Source organism: Ochotona curzoniae, unplaced genomic scaffold, assembly GCF_017591425.1.
Source record: "Ochotona curzoniae isolate NIBS_2020 unplaced genomic scaffold, NIBS_Ocur_1.0 contig_1, whole genome shotgun sequence".
Taxonomy (NCBI): Eukaryota; Metazoa; Chordata; class Mammalia; order Lagomorpha; family Ochotonidae; genus Ochotona; species Ochotona curzoniae.
The window spans coordinates 15,491,499-15,507,316 of NW_024464918.1; the positions used below are offsets into that span (position 1 = coordinate 15,491,499).

At 41.6% G+C, this 15,818-nt stretch overlaps 1 protein-coding gene across 1 annotated transcript in view; it reads right to left on the reverse strand.

Annotated features, from left to right (window-relative positions):
- Positions 1-15,818, reverse strand: part of SGCD (sarcoglycan delta) — a 330,294-nt gene that overhangs the window by 111,776 nt on the left and 202,700 nt on the right. The window contains exons 4-5 of the mRNA XM_040991228.1: positions 9,028-9,115; positions 1,059-1,178 (exon numbers count right to left, since the gene is read on the reverse strand). Of these exons, the coding sequence (XP_040847162.1) occupies positions 1,059-1,178; positions 9,028-9,115 (208 nt within the window). The remainder of the gene's footprint in view (positions 1-1,058; positions 1,179-9,027; positions 9,116-15,818) is intronic.

Here is a 15,818-nt window from a genome sequence, read left to right on the forward strand (position 1 = left end):
CAGATGACATGGATCATTAGAACTCTGAGAAGATATCAGGGCAGGAACAGAGATCAAAGAAACACTGGAAAGGAAATTAGACACGATGCCTACCATGTGAGAGACGGAGAGCCATCAGACATGTAGACTAACTGGTGGTTAAAGCGACAACAAGAAGGAACACAGAAATAATGAAGAAAATGGAAGAGAAAAAGGAGTATAAATAAAGTGTAGAAGAACTACCACGTTAGATGGGCAGCTATAGAAGACTTCCTTCTGGTGTGCTCAAAGCCAATGATCCCAACAGTGGGAACACAGAAATTTCTGCAAATAATTGAATATTTGAGTCCTTCCTCTAAAGCTTCTAATTCAGCAATTAATGGTTAGATATGAGAGCCTATATGATCCAATCTGCCAGATGATTTTGAATATGAACCATATTTGGGAATCACTGCTTCAAGTCACAACGCCTTACTGAGAGGATCAGATGTGTCCTTACACATCTTTGCATGAAAATACATCCCCACTCAAAGCTCAGGGCTGGAAGATGTACTAAGAGGACTTCACAGTTTAACACTCAAGGACAGAAGGACAGGGGGGTAGGGTCCAAGGACTTCCAACAGCTTTGAGGTGAAACAATCCAGGCCTTTGGCCCAATTCACTCTTCCTCATAGCATTTGCCCTGGTTTGAATTAATATAAAAAGTGTCTTCTCACAGCTCTGGAGGTAGGAGTTCTGCAATCAGAATCCCAGGGTGGCTGAGTTGTGCTGTTGGCCCTCTCTGAGCCACACACCGCCAAGCCATTGCATCCTCACAGAATGGAAGGAGAGCCCTGGGATTTTGACTTTTTTACCATGGCACATTTACATTGATGAGATTTCCTTACAATTTAATTACCACACAAAAGTTAGACCTCCTAATAATGTCACATAAAAGGTTTGGCATTTCTACATATGAGGTTTTTGTGTGCAGGAGGGGGGTGGGTGGGATAGAAAACATTTGCTCCACAATGCCACTTGACTTTTCCCTTAAAGTATAGAGTCACATCCAATTAACAAAATAAGTCACGTTTACTTACCTAAAACTCTTAATCTCTCCGCTCCAACGACCACTTCATTGTCATCTGCTGAGAAGAGCAATTTTCCAGAAACAGTTTTTACTTCGAACTTTTTGCCATAAGCTTCTACAGCTTTTGGACCTATAAGGGGAGTTGGCAAGGGAAAAAGAAATGGGAGGCAGTGGGTAAAGGAAGACTACACATTACTCTTGTTCTATTTGATTAAAGTTTTCGTATCACATATACATATGGCAAGATTGTATCAGACCTTAAGGTTAAGCAGATTGGTTTTCAGAAGTTGACATGAAATTTTATCTTGACTTTAGCCATGTCTCATCAACTGTTTTTGATCATAAGCTCCAAAGCTATGATTTCAAAGGCCATCATGTCACTCTTACAAATGAATTCTTGAGTGAGATTTCCTTCCACTAGCCACAAAATCACTGTCAAATAGCTATAGATTTTTGCCTGAATGGATCAACATCTAAGATGCTCACCACCTCTTAAGGCAATTTTATCAATTTGGCCAGCCCTGTCATGAAGGAGTTCTTTAAATACAGCTAAAATCTGTCTCACTTTGTACCCTTGACCTACTGGCTGCATTTTAACACCAACACAAGTTTACTTTGTCTGTATATAGATACCTTCCTGGCAGATGGGAGTATAATACATTATCATTAATTGCGCTGGATCTTCTGAATATTTGGTGCCAGAAACTCACTCAATAATAAAACTCATCGATATAGTTTATGACAACATATGCTCTTATTAAGAATGAGGATATCTCCAGTGGATGTCAGTAAGACAAGGTCCCGATCCTAGAGAACCTATCCTCTGATACAGACTAGTAATAACTTAAACAAGCTATTAGTACATCAGAAAAATATAGGTAACTTGAACTGAGTGTTGTGGTACACAGAAGTAAACCAGGGTTTGGAATGCATGCATACTACATTAGAGCAGTAGCAGAAATCCTGGCTACTCAACTTTTGGTTCAACTTCCTGCTAATGCATTGTAAGAAGCAGTAGATGATGGCTGAAGTGCTTGGCTCCTGTAACCCATGTAGGAGACTAGATGGAGTTCCAGAATTCTAGATTTGGCCTGGTCAAGCCCTGGTTGTTTTTCTATGAGGTACAGTAGGAAGACAATAATATAATCTTATAGATAAAGAAATTGAGGATTATAAGGACCTGGTGATTTATCCAGGGCCATGTTAGCAGAAGCTGAGAGAATTAGGACATGATTTCCTCTCTTTTGAATCCAAATCAGATAGTTCTGATAAATAAAGTTACACTCTCCCAGATTTCCAGGGGATATGGTCAACTAGACCTTGGTGATCGCCTACTTGAGCATAAATAATCTCAACACACACTAATATCGGACATGGCTACTCAGGGACATGATGGTCCCTGACAAAAGCCAAGCACATGCAAAAAGACAACCGCAACTATGTCTGAACTTGAATGAATGCAAACACATTATTCAAACTATGTAAAAGAAGCAAATTCCTTATCTTGGCTCATAGGAGTGACTACTACTTCTTTATCCATAACAGCTCTGGTGGGGCTCTAGTCCCTCTTAATTTTGGAGAGTATCAAAATACCCAATCTATAAAATCCCATCTTCTTGACAGTGATCCAAACCAAACCTTCCTCAGCACTTCCTCAGTGCTATCTGAGGTCAAATCCTGTGATAAGTTGTTTCTTTAGCGAGCTGCCCAATGGTCGTCTGTGGTACCCATTCTTCCTCATTACAGGGAGTAACAGAGAACTGCCCCAACTACGGATGTGTTGCCAGCAGTCTTTGGGAGAAAGGCAGTAAGACCATTCCATATTTATTATTAATTAACATTCTTAAAATACCTAGAAAAAACCCTAAATGCCACACAAGGATACCCTGGATAATTTTGGAAGAAATACTAAAAAAAATGTTTTTTCCATAGGAGTTTAGGTACCATAACATTTTCCTTTGACTTAAGCTATGTCTCAGAGCAACGATTACACTCCTGTAGTTTTTGTGTTTTGATGAGTTTGGGTAGAACAGTTTATTTTTTAAAGATAGGTTTATTTATTTTTATTGGAAAGCTGGGTTTATAGAGCTAAGGAAAGACAAAGAGACTCTGAGCCATCCTCGATGGCTTTCCCAGGCCACAAGCTGAATGGGAAGTGGAGCAGTCAGAATATGAATTGGGGTCCTTATGGAGTCCCAGTGAATGCAAGGCAAGGCCTTTAGCCACTAGGCTACCACACTGGGCCTGGCAAACAGTTTTAAGTCGCCTCAAATTTTGGCAGTGAGGTGAACTCAGTTTAGAAAGCCTGAAATGTCTCCCCCTTCTGGAAATTTTAAAAGATGAAATGGTTATACTTTTTCCATCATACATGAAACTGTAGTTTTTAAAAATTTACCTATTCTCCATCTTCCACAAATGTAGGGGATCGTGGGGAGAGAGGGAGAATACAAAGACTGAAAGACAAACGCACACACACACACACACACACACACTCTAGTATACTGTATCCAGCAGTTCACTGCCCAAATGCCCAAAGGTATCCAGTGCTACTTTATCAAGGAAGTTTCTGAAAAATACGATGAAAAGTAGAGGATTGCTTTTTTTTTTTTTTTGGTTTATGTCAATTAATGATGAGTTCCTCTTACTGTACTTTCCTTACAAAGTCAAGGCAATTGGGAGACTGTGTCTCTTGCCAGTGCATCCACATTAGACCTTTATCACATAGAGGGGCATGGGAAATGTTTCTTAATGAGTGTAAGACTGAAAGAGCTTGGCCTGGTGCTTTAACCTGGTGGCTAAAGTCCTTGCCTTGCATTTACCAGGATGCCATATGGCCGCAGGTTCATGTCCCTCTGGCCCTGCTTCCCATTCAGCTCCCTGCTTGTGGCCTGGGAAAGCAGTCAAGGAGCCCCAAATCCCGGGATCCTGCACTCGCATGGGAGACCCAGAAGAAGCTCCTAGCTGCTGGCTTTGGATCAGCTCGGCCCCAGCTGCTGCAGCCAGATGGAAAATCTTTTTGTCTCTCTTCCTCTCTGTATATCTGACTTTGCAACAATAATAAATAAATCTTTAAAAAAAATAGTGAAAGAGCAGGGAGAACATACAATCTCCAATTTTCAATCACACTGGGTCCTGAAAAATATATTATTTTGAGATTACTTTGCCATTTAAGATGAGCAGCATAAATTAATCCATATTTGAGCTCTCAGATTTGGTTCAAGAAAAGAAAGGAGGTTTATTTGCCGAGAGTTAGGAATTTTCACCATTAACCCAAGACACCAAGGCACAGCAAGTTACACAGGAAGTCGTTATTCCAGCTGGAGAGGTGGGCCCAGGGCAGAGCTTTATTCCTGCAGGAAAGGAGGCCATTGGGAAGAGAGAGAAAGCCGAGCAGAGGAAGATGGCAGTGGGAGGGGAGAAGGCACAGAGCAGATACAGAGAGCAGTCTCCTGACGGAGTAAAGGAGTGGGCTCCACAGGAGAGAGAGCACAGAGTGGGGAAAAGCTGAGAACTGAGAACCAACAGAGCCCAAAGCCGGGAGAGCAGAGAGCTTACAGCCTTTATCTGCACGCAGGTAGATGGCCGCCAGGAGCAGGGAGAGGCAGGAAGGGAGGTGCTTTCACAGCTTAGGGGTGGGCACTGAGAGCACAGGATGTCGGGATTGGTTGGTGCAGTGCTGCGAGGGATTGGCGGAAAGGGCTGTCGCTTAACAAAACTAGGCATGAACTAAATAGCTTGAAACCCAAACCCAAACCAAAATATAAGGAAACTGAAAGCCTAAGGGAAACCGAAACCGAAACTTAAAGGGAGCTGAAGTCTAAAATGGTTGGGGCTCATTGCTCTTTGGGGCTGATGCTTGAGCCACTCCTCACACCTAGGAAGAAACAGCTTGGAGCTGATGTATACGGAGTGTATATGGAGTGGCCACTAGGATGTGAGGTTTGTTTGTTTCGATGTTGTGAGGGGGCAGGAAAGTAGATTTACAATGAGTGATTTGGTTGAGATTTTTCTTTAGGCATTACGATATGGCTGTGTTCTTAGCTGCATCAAAAAGCACTTGAAATCTGTGTTATCCATCAATATTTTAGGGCTATTACAGGGGTGTGAAGGTAGTAAAGTATGAAGGAATGAATGAGTGACCTGAGCACGATTTTGCACACTCTGGATTGAATCATATGGCCAAGCAGGGGTGTTCCCGGGGACTGGAGCCAATGCTTGGACTTGGCCTCCAGAAACCCGAGCAGTATCTTGATTTTTGCCTTCCAAGGAGCTGAAGGTGCCTGCCAGTGTATAGACAGATTACTTAGAGCTCATGCATTACTTCTGACACATAGAAAATGTACCAGAGTGACAACAGTCAGAGAACATGTGGCATAATTAAGTTATCTTGCTTTTCAGGGCTTCAGAAGCTCAAATGCAATTTACTCAGGGCCAGGGCATTTGGATACCTAAAGCTTGGTAATTGGTCATTTTAGCCCAAACCCCACAGAGCAACTGCTGGCTCCATGGTGAAGATGGCTTGTCCTTTGTCGATTTCATCCAGGACTGCCAAACTTCCTTCAAAAAAAGAAAAAAAAAAAAAAAAAACCTCTGGAGAGATGCAAATGGAGCTGGAGACGGCACAGAAAGTCCCTTAGAAAGCCTACTGTTCCTCTTTGGGATAGAAAAAGTATCACTATTCATAATGTGAAACTAATCTGCAGCTAATCCCCTTTGTGTGCGATACGCTGTGCGTGAAGTACCTCTTTAATTCATCTTCTCAAGAGAGAATTGACACCCATCAGGATGCACCGACAGTTTCGGTGTCACTCTGTGGCGGTGAGGCAGGGGGCAGGAAACGTCTTGGGGATAGGAGGCTAATTTCTCTCTGCAACTTGCACAATACTGGGACTCGGCGTCACTTCTGTGTGATGTTGTGTGACATCTCTACCATCATCCTCCTCACAGGTCAAGGAGTTTCGTAATGGCACCCACCACTGAGACAATAAATAAGCAGTATTATCAGTCAAATCCACATTTGTGAACACTGGCACTTATGGCCATTTAAAGCACCGTTTCATGTGGAAAGATTACCTGAACTTCTGACATTAGAATTTTTAATGGACATTTTTAAGATATATTTTTTTATTTTTTATTTTTTATTGGAAAGGCAAATCTAGAAAATCTACAGAGAGAATGAGATACAGAGAGAAAGAGCCTCCAACCACTGATTCACTCCCCAATTAGCTGCAATGGCTGGAGCCATGTCAATCCAAAACCAGGAGCCAGGGGCTTCCTTCAGAGCGCTCATGTGGGTACAGGGTCCTGAGGCTTTGGGCCAGCTTCCACTGCTCTCCCAGGCCACAAGCAGGGAGCTGTGTGGAATAAGTAGAATAGCCTGGATACAAACTAGTGCCCATATGGGATCCTGGGCAAGCAGGGCAAGGATTTAGCCACTAGGCTATTGTGCTAGCCCCTTGAATGGGCTTTTGAGACACTCTAGAGAAGCAAGAGAATTCCTGAATTCTCAGAATTGCCTTAGTAGACCTAACTGCTTAGAACAGGAGTGATGGAGCTCGCAACGAGTACATTATCAAATGTAACAGGAATCAGAAGTCACTATTAGAAACTACTTAGTACTTTGCACTAGTATGCACAACTGTAATGAGGCTGGAGAACACTGCAGGCAAACCCTAGGAGGATGTGTGTGGATGTGCTCGGATTGATATTTTCAACACTTTTGTTGTTCTCTACAGAAATAATGTATCGACAGGCTTCTCTTACCTAGTCATACAGTAGCTTTCTGCCCATTTTGTTGTAGCTATCTTGGGCCCTACCTTACGATTTAGGGAAGGTGTCTCCCAGCTCCCCAGAGGACCTACTTTGAGAATGCGAGACTGAAAGACAAAGACTATTGAAGGGACAGAAGCAAGAGAGAGAGAAGACAATGAGGAAGATGAAAGTATGGAGAGAGGGAAGGGTGAGAGGAAAGAGATGAGAAGGGGGAGTGAGAAGGAAAGTCAGCAAGAAGGGGAGACGGAGGAGGAAAAACAGGAATACAAAGGGATAACGAAGGGAAGAAGAGGAGAAGAGAAGTCAGCAGTAGAGGGATAGAAGGAACTGAGAATGGAGAGAGACGGGAAGGAGGTAGAAATATTACGCTCAGTGAAATAAGACAATCCCAAAAGGACAGACACATATGTGCTCTCTGATGTAAGGCCACATTCACACAAAATACAGAAGAAATGGATACACAGGTGAACAAGTGCATACACACACACACACACAATAAACATAAAAATGAATGGTACAATGCAGGTTCCTATACCTGGAAGTGAAGATACCTTGCGGTTTGCATTTCTATTCCCAAATAAAGGGAGGACTCCCAGGGAAACAGTTGAATATGCCTCAATAACATGACACATAATAGGATGCTACATTTTCTGCCTTTGTGTGCACATCCATGATGCATGTGAGTGGCAGAATGTTGAACTTGTAACTGTTGCTGGAGGACTAGACTGCTGTAATAATACGGGGCGGGGTAGGATAGTGGCAAGGGAAGCTGGAAAAGAGAAGATGGGAGGGAAAGGAGGGGATCTTTATACCGAAAGAACTATAACACGGAAAATAATAAAAACTTTAAAAAGACTCTTGTCTGAATAATACTATGTTAGGCAGTTCTAGCTTTATCGCAACAAAATCTCTGAAGTCAACCCAATCTCCCACTGCAAACAAATGGCAAATGGTCCACAGGCTCAATAAGTTCTTTTGAACACATCTAGGAGCTGGAGCTTGGATTTATGTCCCTCCTGCAGGCCATCTTCACACATGCTGCTTTAAATCATTGCTTACTGAAGCCATTTATTTAATTATTTAGCTTGGTGACTCTGGGCCAGATGTTACATGGCATGGGCAACAATCCAGGGCGGGGCTGGAAGGCCGTGTTCGTGAATTCTGCGCTTTGCCGTGCAGCCGTTGCGGCAACCTGCAATCCCCGAGTTCTGAGATGGGTGGATGAGCCAAGGCATCCTTGGCTGTGATTCTCCACGCATCCACAGGCGGCGCTCCCGGGAATGGGGACAAGAACAGGCTCTATCCCTAAATCCCTAAGAGAAGCTACTCTGGACACAAGGCACCTGTTTTCTCATGGCTTGTTTATTAGTGGGGCTCCAAACAGTTGAGTCATAATAATGTTTCAGGGCATTTAAGCAACTGGCTTCCCAAAATGTCCATCTGTACACTGTTCTCTTAGCCCTGAAGCCAAACAAATGGCATTTTCTGTCTGTAAGTATAACAATGCTCTTCTCTCTCTCCTCACACGTACACACATTTTCCTTCCACTGTGGGAGTGCATAATGCGGCCCTGTTTACAGCTGCTTAGAACCTACAGGCAGGGCATTGATCTCACCACTCAAACCACTGCCACGGCCACCAGGCCTCTGTTAATCATTACACTCATTACTGTGAACAACCAATCCCTGTTCAGATTTCAAACACACCAGCTTCAAGTGCAGTAATGCTTTGCAAGGCTGTTAGTAGTAGATCGGCTGTGTAAAAAGGAGTCACATTCAATGGAAACAGATACATCCTCATCTTACAGTTGAGTTAGACACAGCATCAGCACTTATGGCAAAATGGCAAGGATTACAGCTATCGTGAAAGCATCACTTTAAAACCCAGACAACATGGTGAATGATTTTGTATTTACTGTGCTCTCTCTCACTTAATCCAATATAGCTAGTATTTCTACCAGTGCTGGTTGAGCACCAGACATGCTGGCATGTCTGACAATATTTTTTATTTTCTTACAAGCAATGGATTTTAAATATGTGGGTGCAAGAGGAGTGCACCCTTTAATAGAACTTATGCTATAGTCTCATCTGTGTACTGTAAATACACTGGCAGACACTCTCTTCATGCGCATAGACTGTTTCAGTTCACTGTCAATTCTGCATTTTCTGAGTAACCTATATGATGTATGCATTGCCAAATTCTCTTACCTGTTATCAGCTGAGTGAGCACTTTAGTCTGGTCATTGAGAATGTTTACTGTAACATTTCTGGCAGATTTGAAGTACAGGGCATTACCCTATAACGAGAAAACAAGAGAAACACATAAAAATGGTTGACGTCTAAACCAAAACAAATACAATCCCAACTTCGCAAAGGATTGAATTGGTTTTAGTCACATTCCACTTCAGGTTTTTATTTGATACTCTTATTTCGATATAGAAGATAATTATCATTCGCCCAAATTAGATTTTCTCCAAAGAGCCACAGAAAGACATGGACAATACAAATTTCTTTAGAACTCACATGCACATATTATTAGACTTAAATCAGAGAGAGTGGAGACACATTGTCATTTAGATTGCATTGCAGATTTGGGTAAGCCTTTATGCAGAAACTGATGCAGAATGATCGATCATCTGCTGACAACACCCCTTTTAGTTTAGTTTACAACTTCTCCAAAAGTAGTATACAGGGTCCTTAAAGGAAAGCAGAAAGTTCACGTGTGAAATTCTGGTACATTCACCAGCTGGGAGAGACCTTTGGGGCGATGTTTGTAACCTTATAAACCAAACCCAGGAAATCTGGTATTCTCAAGTAGGCCTCCACCTCCCCTTCCGTTCTCTGCTTGTCTGCAGCTGGTTTTTGTTGTTGTTGCTGATGCTAGCATTTCCTACAAGATATCTGGGTGTTTACCCATTTTGTTTTCATCCCCACGCTCGCTCTCTCATGAAACTTTGTTGGGTGTGACTTAGAACCATGCCTGGCACATTTTCCTGTGATGGGCCTGATATTTTGTGGGCTTCATGGGATATTTATTTTTGTAACTACTCAGTTATGCTGTTTTGGTGGAAAAGCAGTACTAGATAGCACATTGACAAAGCAATATGGCTACATTCCACTCAGTCTTTACTCAGGCACTGTGGTATTAATATTTGAATTTCTTGTAATTTAAATTTCACATTTAACATTTAATATAATTTTCATATGTCATGAAATATTTTTTTCTCTGATTTGGTCCTTTCTGTTCAATCACTTAAAATGTGAATGCCATTCTGTTTGCCAGTGATACAAAAACAAGCAAAGGACCAAGTGGTGCCAAAATGCCAGTGTTGGCCAACTCCTGGCTTGGAAGTTTTGCTTTACTTGGAGTGCACAACAGGCTTAAATTAAAGCTAAGTCTATATCATCCAATTGCTTGAAAGAAAACAATTTGTTAGCCAAGTTCTATCTTTTTTTTGTATGACATCCACCAATTTGAAAATTTAATAGTACTCCATGTATTAAATTCCTAATAAGAAAGCCATTAAGCCACAGGTTGTGAAGTTGTAATGAAAATGAAGAAAGACACAAGTTAAGCTGTTTTTTTTTCAAGTCATACTTTCTAATGGAGACGATGAGATGGTCCAAGTATTCTAGTCAGAGAACAATAGCAGTGATTAGAAAGGCCTAAAGTGGGTGGGACACTCTCCTGAGGAATGAAGCTGTTATGTCTTGAGGTTGCGGAGGCGAAGCAAAGGAAACTTCCTGGAGGGGTTAACATGTGAGGCGAGACTTGAAAAGAAACCAGGTACAATTTCATTACGATGAAATGAACAAAGAGGGAAGAAAATCATGGTTGAGTGTTCAATGTCTTCTTCTTTGCAAAATTGTAACATTTCCTTGTAAAATCCTCTTGAGAGACGAATGACTAGGATTCAGAAAACTGAAGATCTTCCACTAACATGGACTATGTGTGACCCTAAGTAAACCATCTAATTCTTCTGTATTTAATTTTTATTCTCCACCATCAACATCATTATCAATCTCATTGTTGACTTAACAGAGTACTCCATGCATATTAAATACACTTCAGGAGACCTGAGGTGAGAATTCCTAGTTTTCTATGCCAACTCAACATTACAAGCTGTGTGACACTGGGCACATTACTAACTTGCTCCCAGTCTCGTTTTCTTTTTATGAATATGAAGAGAATATTAATCATAAAACATTAATACAGCTATTAAACTACATTTAATTATTAACATGTAGTAATGCTATGTACATATTAATTACTCAATAATTACTCAGGCAAGGAGAGGAGGGGATAAAGGACAGTGATGAGAAAGACATGTGGGGGTAAGGCAGAAAGGGAGATCTCGTGGCACATACAGCCCAAAGGAAGAACACGACCTCTGCCCTGCGGAGAGAAATACCCTCTCCACATGAGCACTAACCCTTAACAACTGAAGGACCTAGCACTGTGCAGGACATTGCCAGCACACAAGCTTCCTAACACAGAGAACCCCTGCCACATCTTTATCTGCGCAGGCAAAATCAACAGACCTGCATGTACCTTTGTCTTGATGACTTGAGCCACTCACATGAACATTCCTTGTTCTGTTCCATCTCAGAGGCAACTGTGTGCACACAGTTACTTAAACAACGCTGGCTCTCCCATGGTGATATTTGGAAAATGTTCTATATGGTTTTTAAAAAATGATCACTCATTCTTCTATCAAAACAGTACTTATATCAAATATTCCAAGTCTTACAACAAAGCACAAAAATCCCCATGTCTTGTTATAGCAAAAATTTTCAGCTTGTCTGGCTGTTTCTCTTTGCTTATACTGCTGCCTTCCTAAGGCCAGAATGCTCAAAGAGTGGGAAGTCTCTGGTCCAGAACCTAACAGAATCTGTTAAGCATGTTATATAGTGTGATCAGTAAAAGTACACTGCCAAAAGTTCACGGGAAATGGAATCAGAAGGCAAATTTATTTTAGTGTAAAATTTGAAATCCCTGCATATTTGTTTCATAACATGTATTTTCCAAGAATTTATTGAAACCTTATTTTTTTGTAAATATACTAATTGAGTGCCTGAAATAGTTTATATATGGTTTCTAGGTCCTGGAGATACAAAATACATGTTTTTTAAATTGGGCTCCTAGCCCAACGGGAGACTGAATTATTGAAATGAACCATAATAACAATAAGGTATAATTTTCATCGAACATTATGCACTCCTGGTAGGACAGGCACAGACTTGAATAGGTGCATTTGCTAGCATCTATCACCACATTCTGTTGCAAAGTGCTGTGACCAGCAGAAGTGACTTAACTTCATCATCTTGCACTGTAGCACCTTTTCTTTCCACTCAGAGGACCTCCCAGTTTGAAATTAGATAAACAGAGAAATCCACAAGACATTACACAACCAACCTCCACATTTAGGAAAGGTTTTGAACTCCCAGTGTGGATGAAATTCAGAGAAGGAAGGCATTTGTGTGGTTGGAATTCTGAAGCAAGTCTGCCCAGGGGAGTGTGGTTCACGCTCCCTTTCTCTTTCCAAGCAGGAAGGCAGACTGATTCACAATAGCATTGTTTCTGACCTTGATCACAAGGGAGCCTGGTCTTGCAAAGATTCCAAATGTGAGCTTTGGATCAGACAGATACAAGCTTTTATCACACCTCCACTTCTTCACTAATGTATGGCCTTGAGTACACCATTTATCTTTGAGTTGCAGTTTCTGCATCTACAAGAGAAAGTTGCAGGCTACAACACGGTGTTGGAAAAGAGAAGATCAGGGCCCAGGGTGGTAGCCTAGTGGCTAAAGTCCCTCGCTTTGCATGCACTGGAATCCCACATTGGAATGGGTTCTAATCCCAGCAGCCCTGCCTCCCATCCAGCTCACTGCTTGTGGCCTGGGAAAGCAGCTGAGGACGGCCCAAAGCCTTGGGGCCCTGCACCCGCATGGGAGACATGGACAAGGCTCCTGGCTTCGGATTGGCACAGCTCCGGCTGTTGTGGCCATTTGGAGAGTGAATCATCGGACGGAAGATCTCTGTCTTTCCTCCTCTCTGTACTTTCCAATAAAGAGAAAATAAATCTTAAAAAAAGAGACAATCAAGGAAGATAACAGATACAGAATGTCTGCACAGTGGTTACAAAAACAAGCCATAACTATAAACAAAGAAATAAAATACATTGGGAGTGCTCCTTAGAGGCAGGCCTGATGTCAGCACTCCGGCAGGGAATTGACAACAACCCTGGAGCATCTTCTAAAAAGACAAATAGAAAATTTTTTTTAAAAAATAAGTAGTCAGAATTTTATGAGTGGTAAAGGAATAGAGGAGGCTACCACACCCTGAATGGATCTTTGGTACAAAACACAAAAAAACACAAGTAAAAACTAAGGTCACCTGCACAGAAGATTAACTTTAGTTAACAGCTTGTTCTAATAAAAGCTTCCTTTCTCTCTCCTTTCCCTCCCTCCTCTTTTTCCAGGCTGTATTTGGCTGCGAAGTCCTGCCAGCCACAATGACTATTATTATATTTACATTATTATATTTACTAAGGTGCTGTGAGTCTTCTTTAGGGAGAGATGTTGCAAAGGCTGCCACCTTAGAGCAGACACGGATTACATCCTGGACTACAATCAGATTTAATCACATTACAGAATTTTCTCACATATTAGCTCTGTTGCCTTGGGAATTTGTCTTTAAAATATTAAGCGATGGTTTATGCGGCTTCTCAATGCCAGTTTTTCACCCAGGCATCTTTGTTTATATTTTTTCCTAGTCAGCTTACAGAAAGCAGTATAATCAGAAGTTACTAGCTTCTCTGGAAAAGGGTGTCACAATGTATCAACCGTATTCATCAATATTTAATCAAGAACCAGAAATGTTGGATAGAATCCAGAAAAGCTATCACGAACTTGGAGTTGTTAGGAACTCAGTTCCCAAAGAGTTAGCAGTGCTTCTTCAGGAAGCACCAAATGTTGGCATAATGCCGATTATTATATTTACATTATTATATTTATTAAGGTGCTGTGAGTCTTCTTTGAATTTGCACTTTCAGAAACAGGGCACATATTTTAAAATAGTGCTACAGGACAGCTATTCCCACCTCGCCCAGATACCTGTTTATGTTTGGGTGGTTTTCCACTGTTTTGAATTGTTTTTCTGGATGTGAATAATGAAGTGACACTGTGAGAACTTACTTAGAATAAGCTATCAAATGGTCCAGACCCCCAACAGTTGCATCCTTTGTACTGTGACCAAATTTGGGTGCATTTTGGTCCCTCACTGTTTCCCTGAGTCAAGCTGTTCCGTCTCAATAATTCCTTTCATTATGTCATATAAACATATAAACAGTACAAGGGGGCTGCCAGCTTTTTTAGTACCCAGCATATTCCTGTCACTCACACAGTTTTCAATAAATATTTGCTGAATAATTGAAAGCTCAAATCGAATTAAGAGTCAACAGAGAGTAGGGTCTGTCAACAAAAAGAAATAATGAAATCAGGGTTGATAGTAACTGCCAAAGAGCTTTCAAAAGGTAAGGCATCAGTGTGGATGATGTGTCCATCCAAAAGAGAAAGATTAGGTGAGGCATGAGGATAACGCATAGATATAAAGTCAACAAATATTTACCTAATACCTAATGTGGTGCAAAGACTTAGAGGAGACACAAATTAGACTCGAGGTGTTGAGTCTCTAGGTGACCTGCAGAGGCTGCGGCACGCACACTGTTAGCCTAAATGCTACCGACACAAAGGCTAAATGATGCCCGGACCTTCCCCTGGGTACCCAACTCCCTTCTGGAATGCTGTGCTGAATGTACCCTCTTTGAGCTGATGCTTATCACTCCATGTCACCAACATTTGAAAAGTATCTTCTAAGCCTAAAGCACTGTGCCAAGCACAGGTGCTCGGGTGGTGGTCATGATCTTCTGGAAGTTACAACTTACAGGGAGATGTGGCCTCATTGGGGTGGTCAGAGAAGATTTTTTTTTAATTACTTTTATTGGAAAGCCAGATTCACAGAGAAGGAGAGACAAAAAGATCTTCCATCTTTCTTTCCACCCATGGGCCATGCTTGACTGCTTTCCCAGGCCACAATCAGGGAACTAGAAGGGAAATGGAGCAGCCAGAACATATGGCATCACAGTGAATGCAAGGCGAGGATTTTGACCACTGCACTAGGCCCAGGAAAGACCTTTCTAGGGAAGAGACACTGTGGCTAAGATCACAGGGACAGGCAGGAAATCAGCAATGCCTCACACAAAGCAATATACACCTGCTGGCTGCAAAGCACAGAAAAGCAGAGGGAAAAGGCCATGTGGTGGGATGTCGGTGCTCTGACGAGACAGGAGCATTTGTTACCATTGTCCATGCTGTCCTCTTCTGAACACAGGGGAGTCATTTTGATGTAAAAATTACTCATGCGTTTTTCTCCTTTCTTAGTTGATACCTTAGCATTTCATTTTAAAAGTCTTCCTATTCTAGTTCAGTTTTGCATTGCCTTCTGTTAAAAGTTGATTTCTACTGTTTGTCTTTATGAAATCTGTTTTTATATATAGTTAGGCAAGGACCTGAAGGAAGCCAGGATTCTCAATATTGCCTACTAAGCAGCAGGCTATTTTCCACACTGACAGGTGGTCCACTCTGATCATCTGAAAGTTTCTAAAGATACCTGACCCTGTCTCAGAACCTTTAATTCTGTTCCATTTTCCATTGTGTCTGCAGCAATACCTTTTTTAAAAATATATATATATTTCCTGCATTTTGGTACATCTACTTATATTTTGGGTCCATCCACTCACTTTTCTTCTGGTCCTGCTAAAGATTCTAAGTTTCTTCCAAAATGGGATGTTGATGAAGGGTTTTAAGCAGGAGAGTGATTTGAATAAATTTACATTTAAGTCTGGTCACTTAGGTTACCTTCTGGGAGTCAACCAGTAGAGAAGACACAGAAGAGACCTGGATAGTGACCTCAGGAAGACTAGAATGAAGGGAAGACA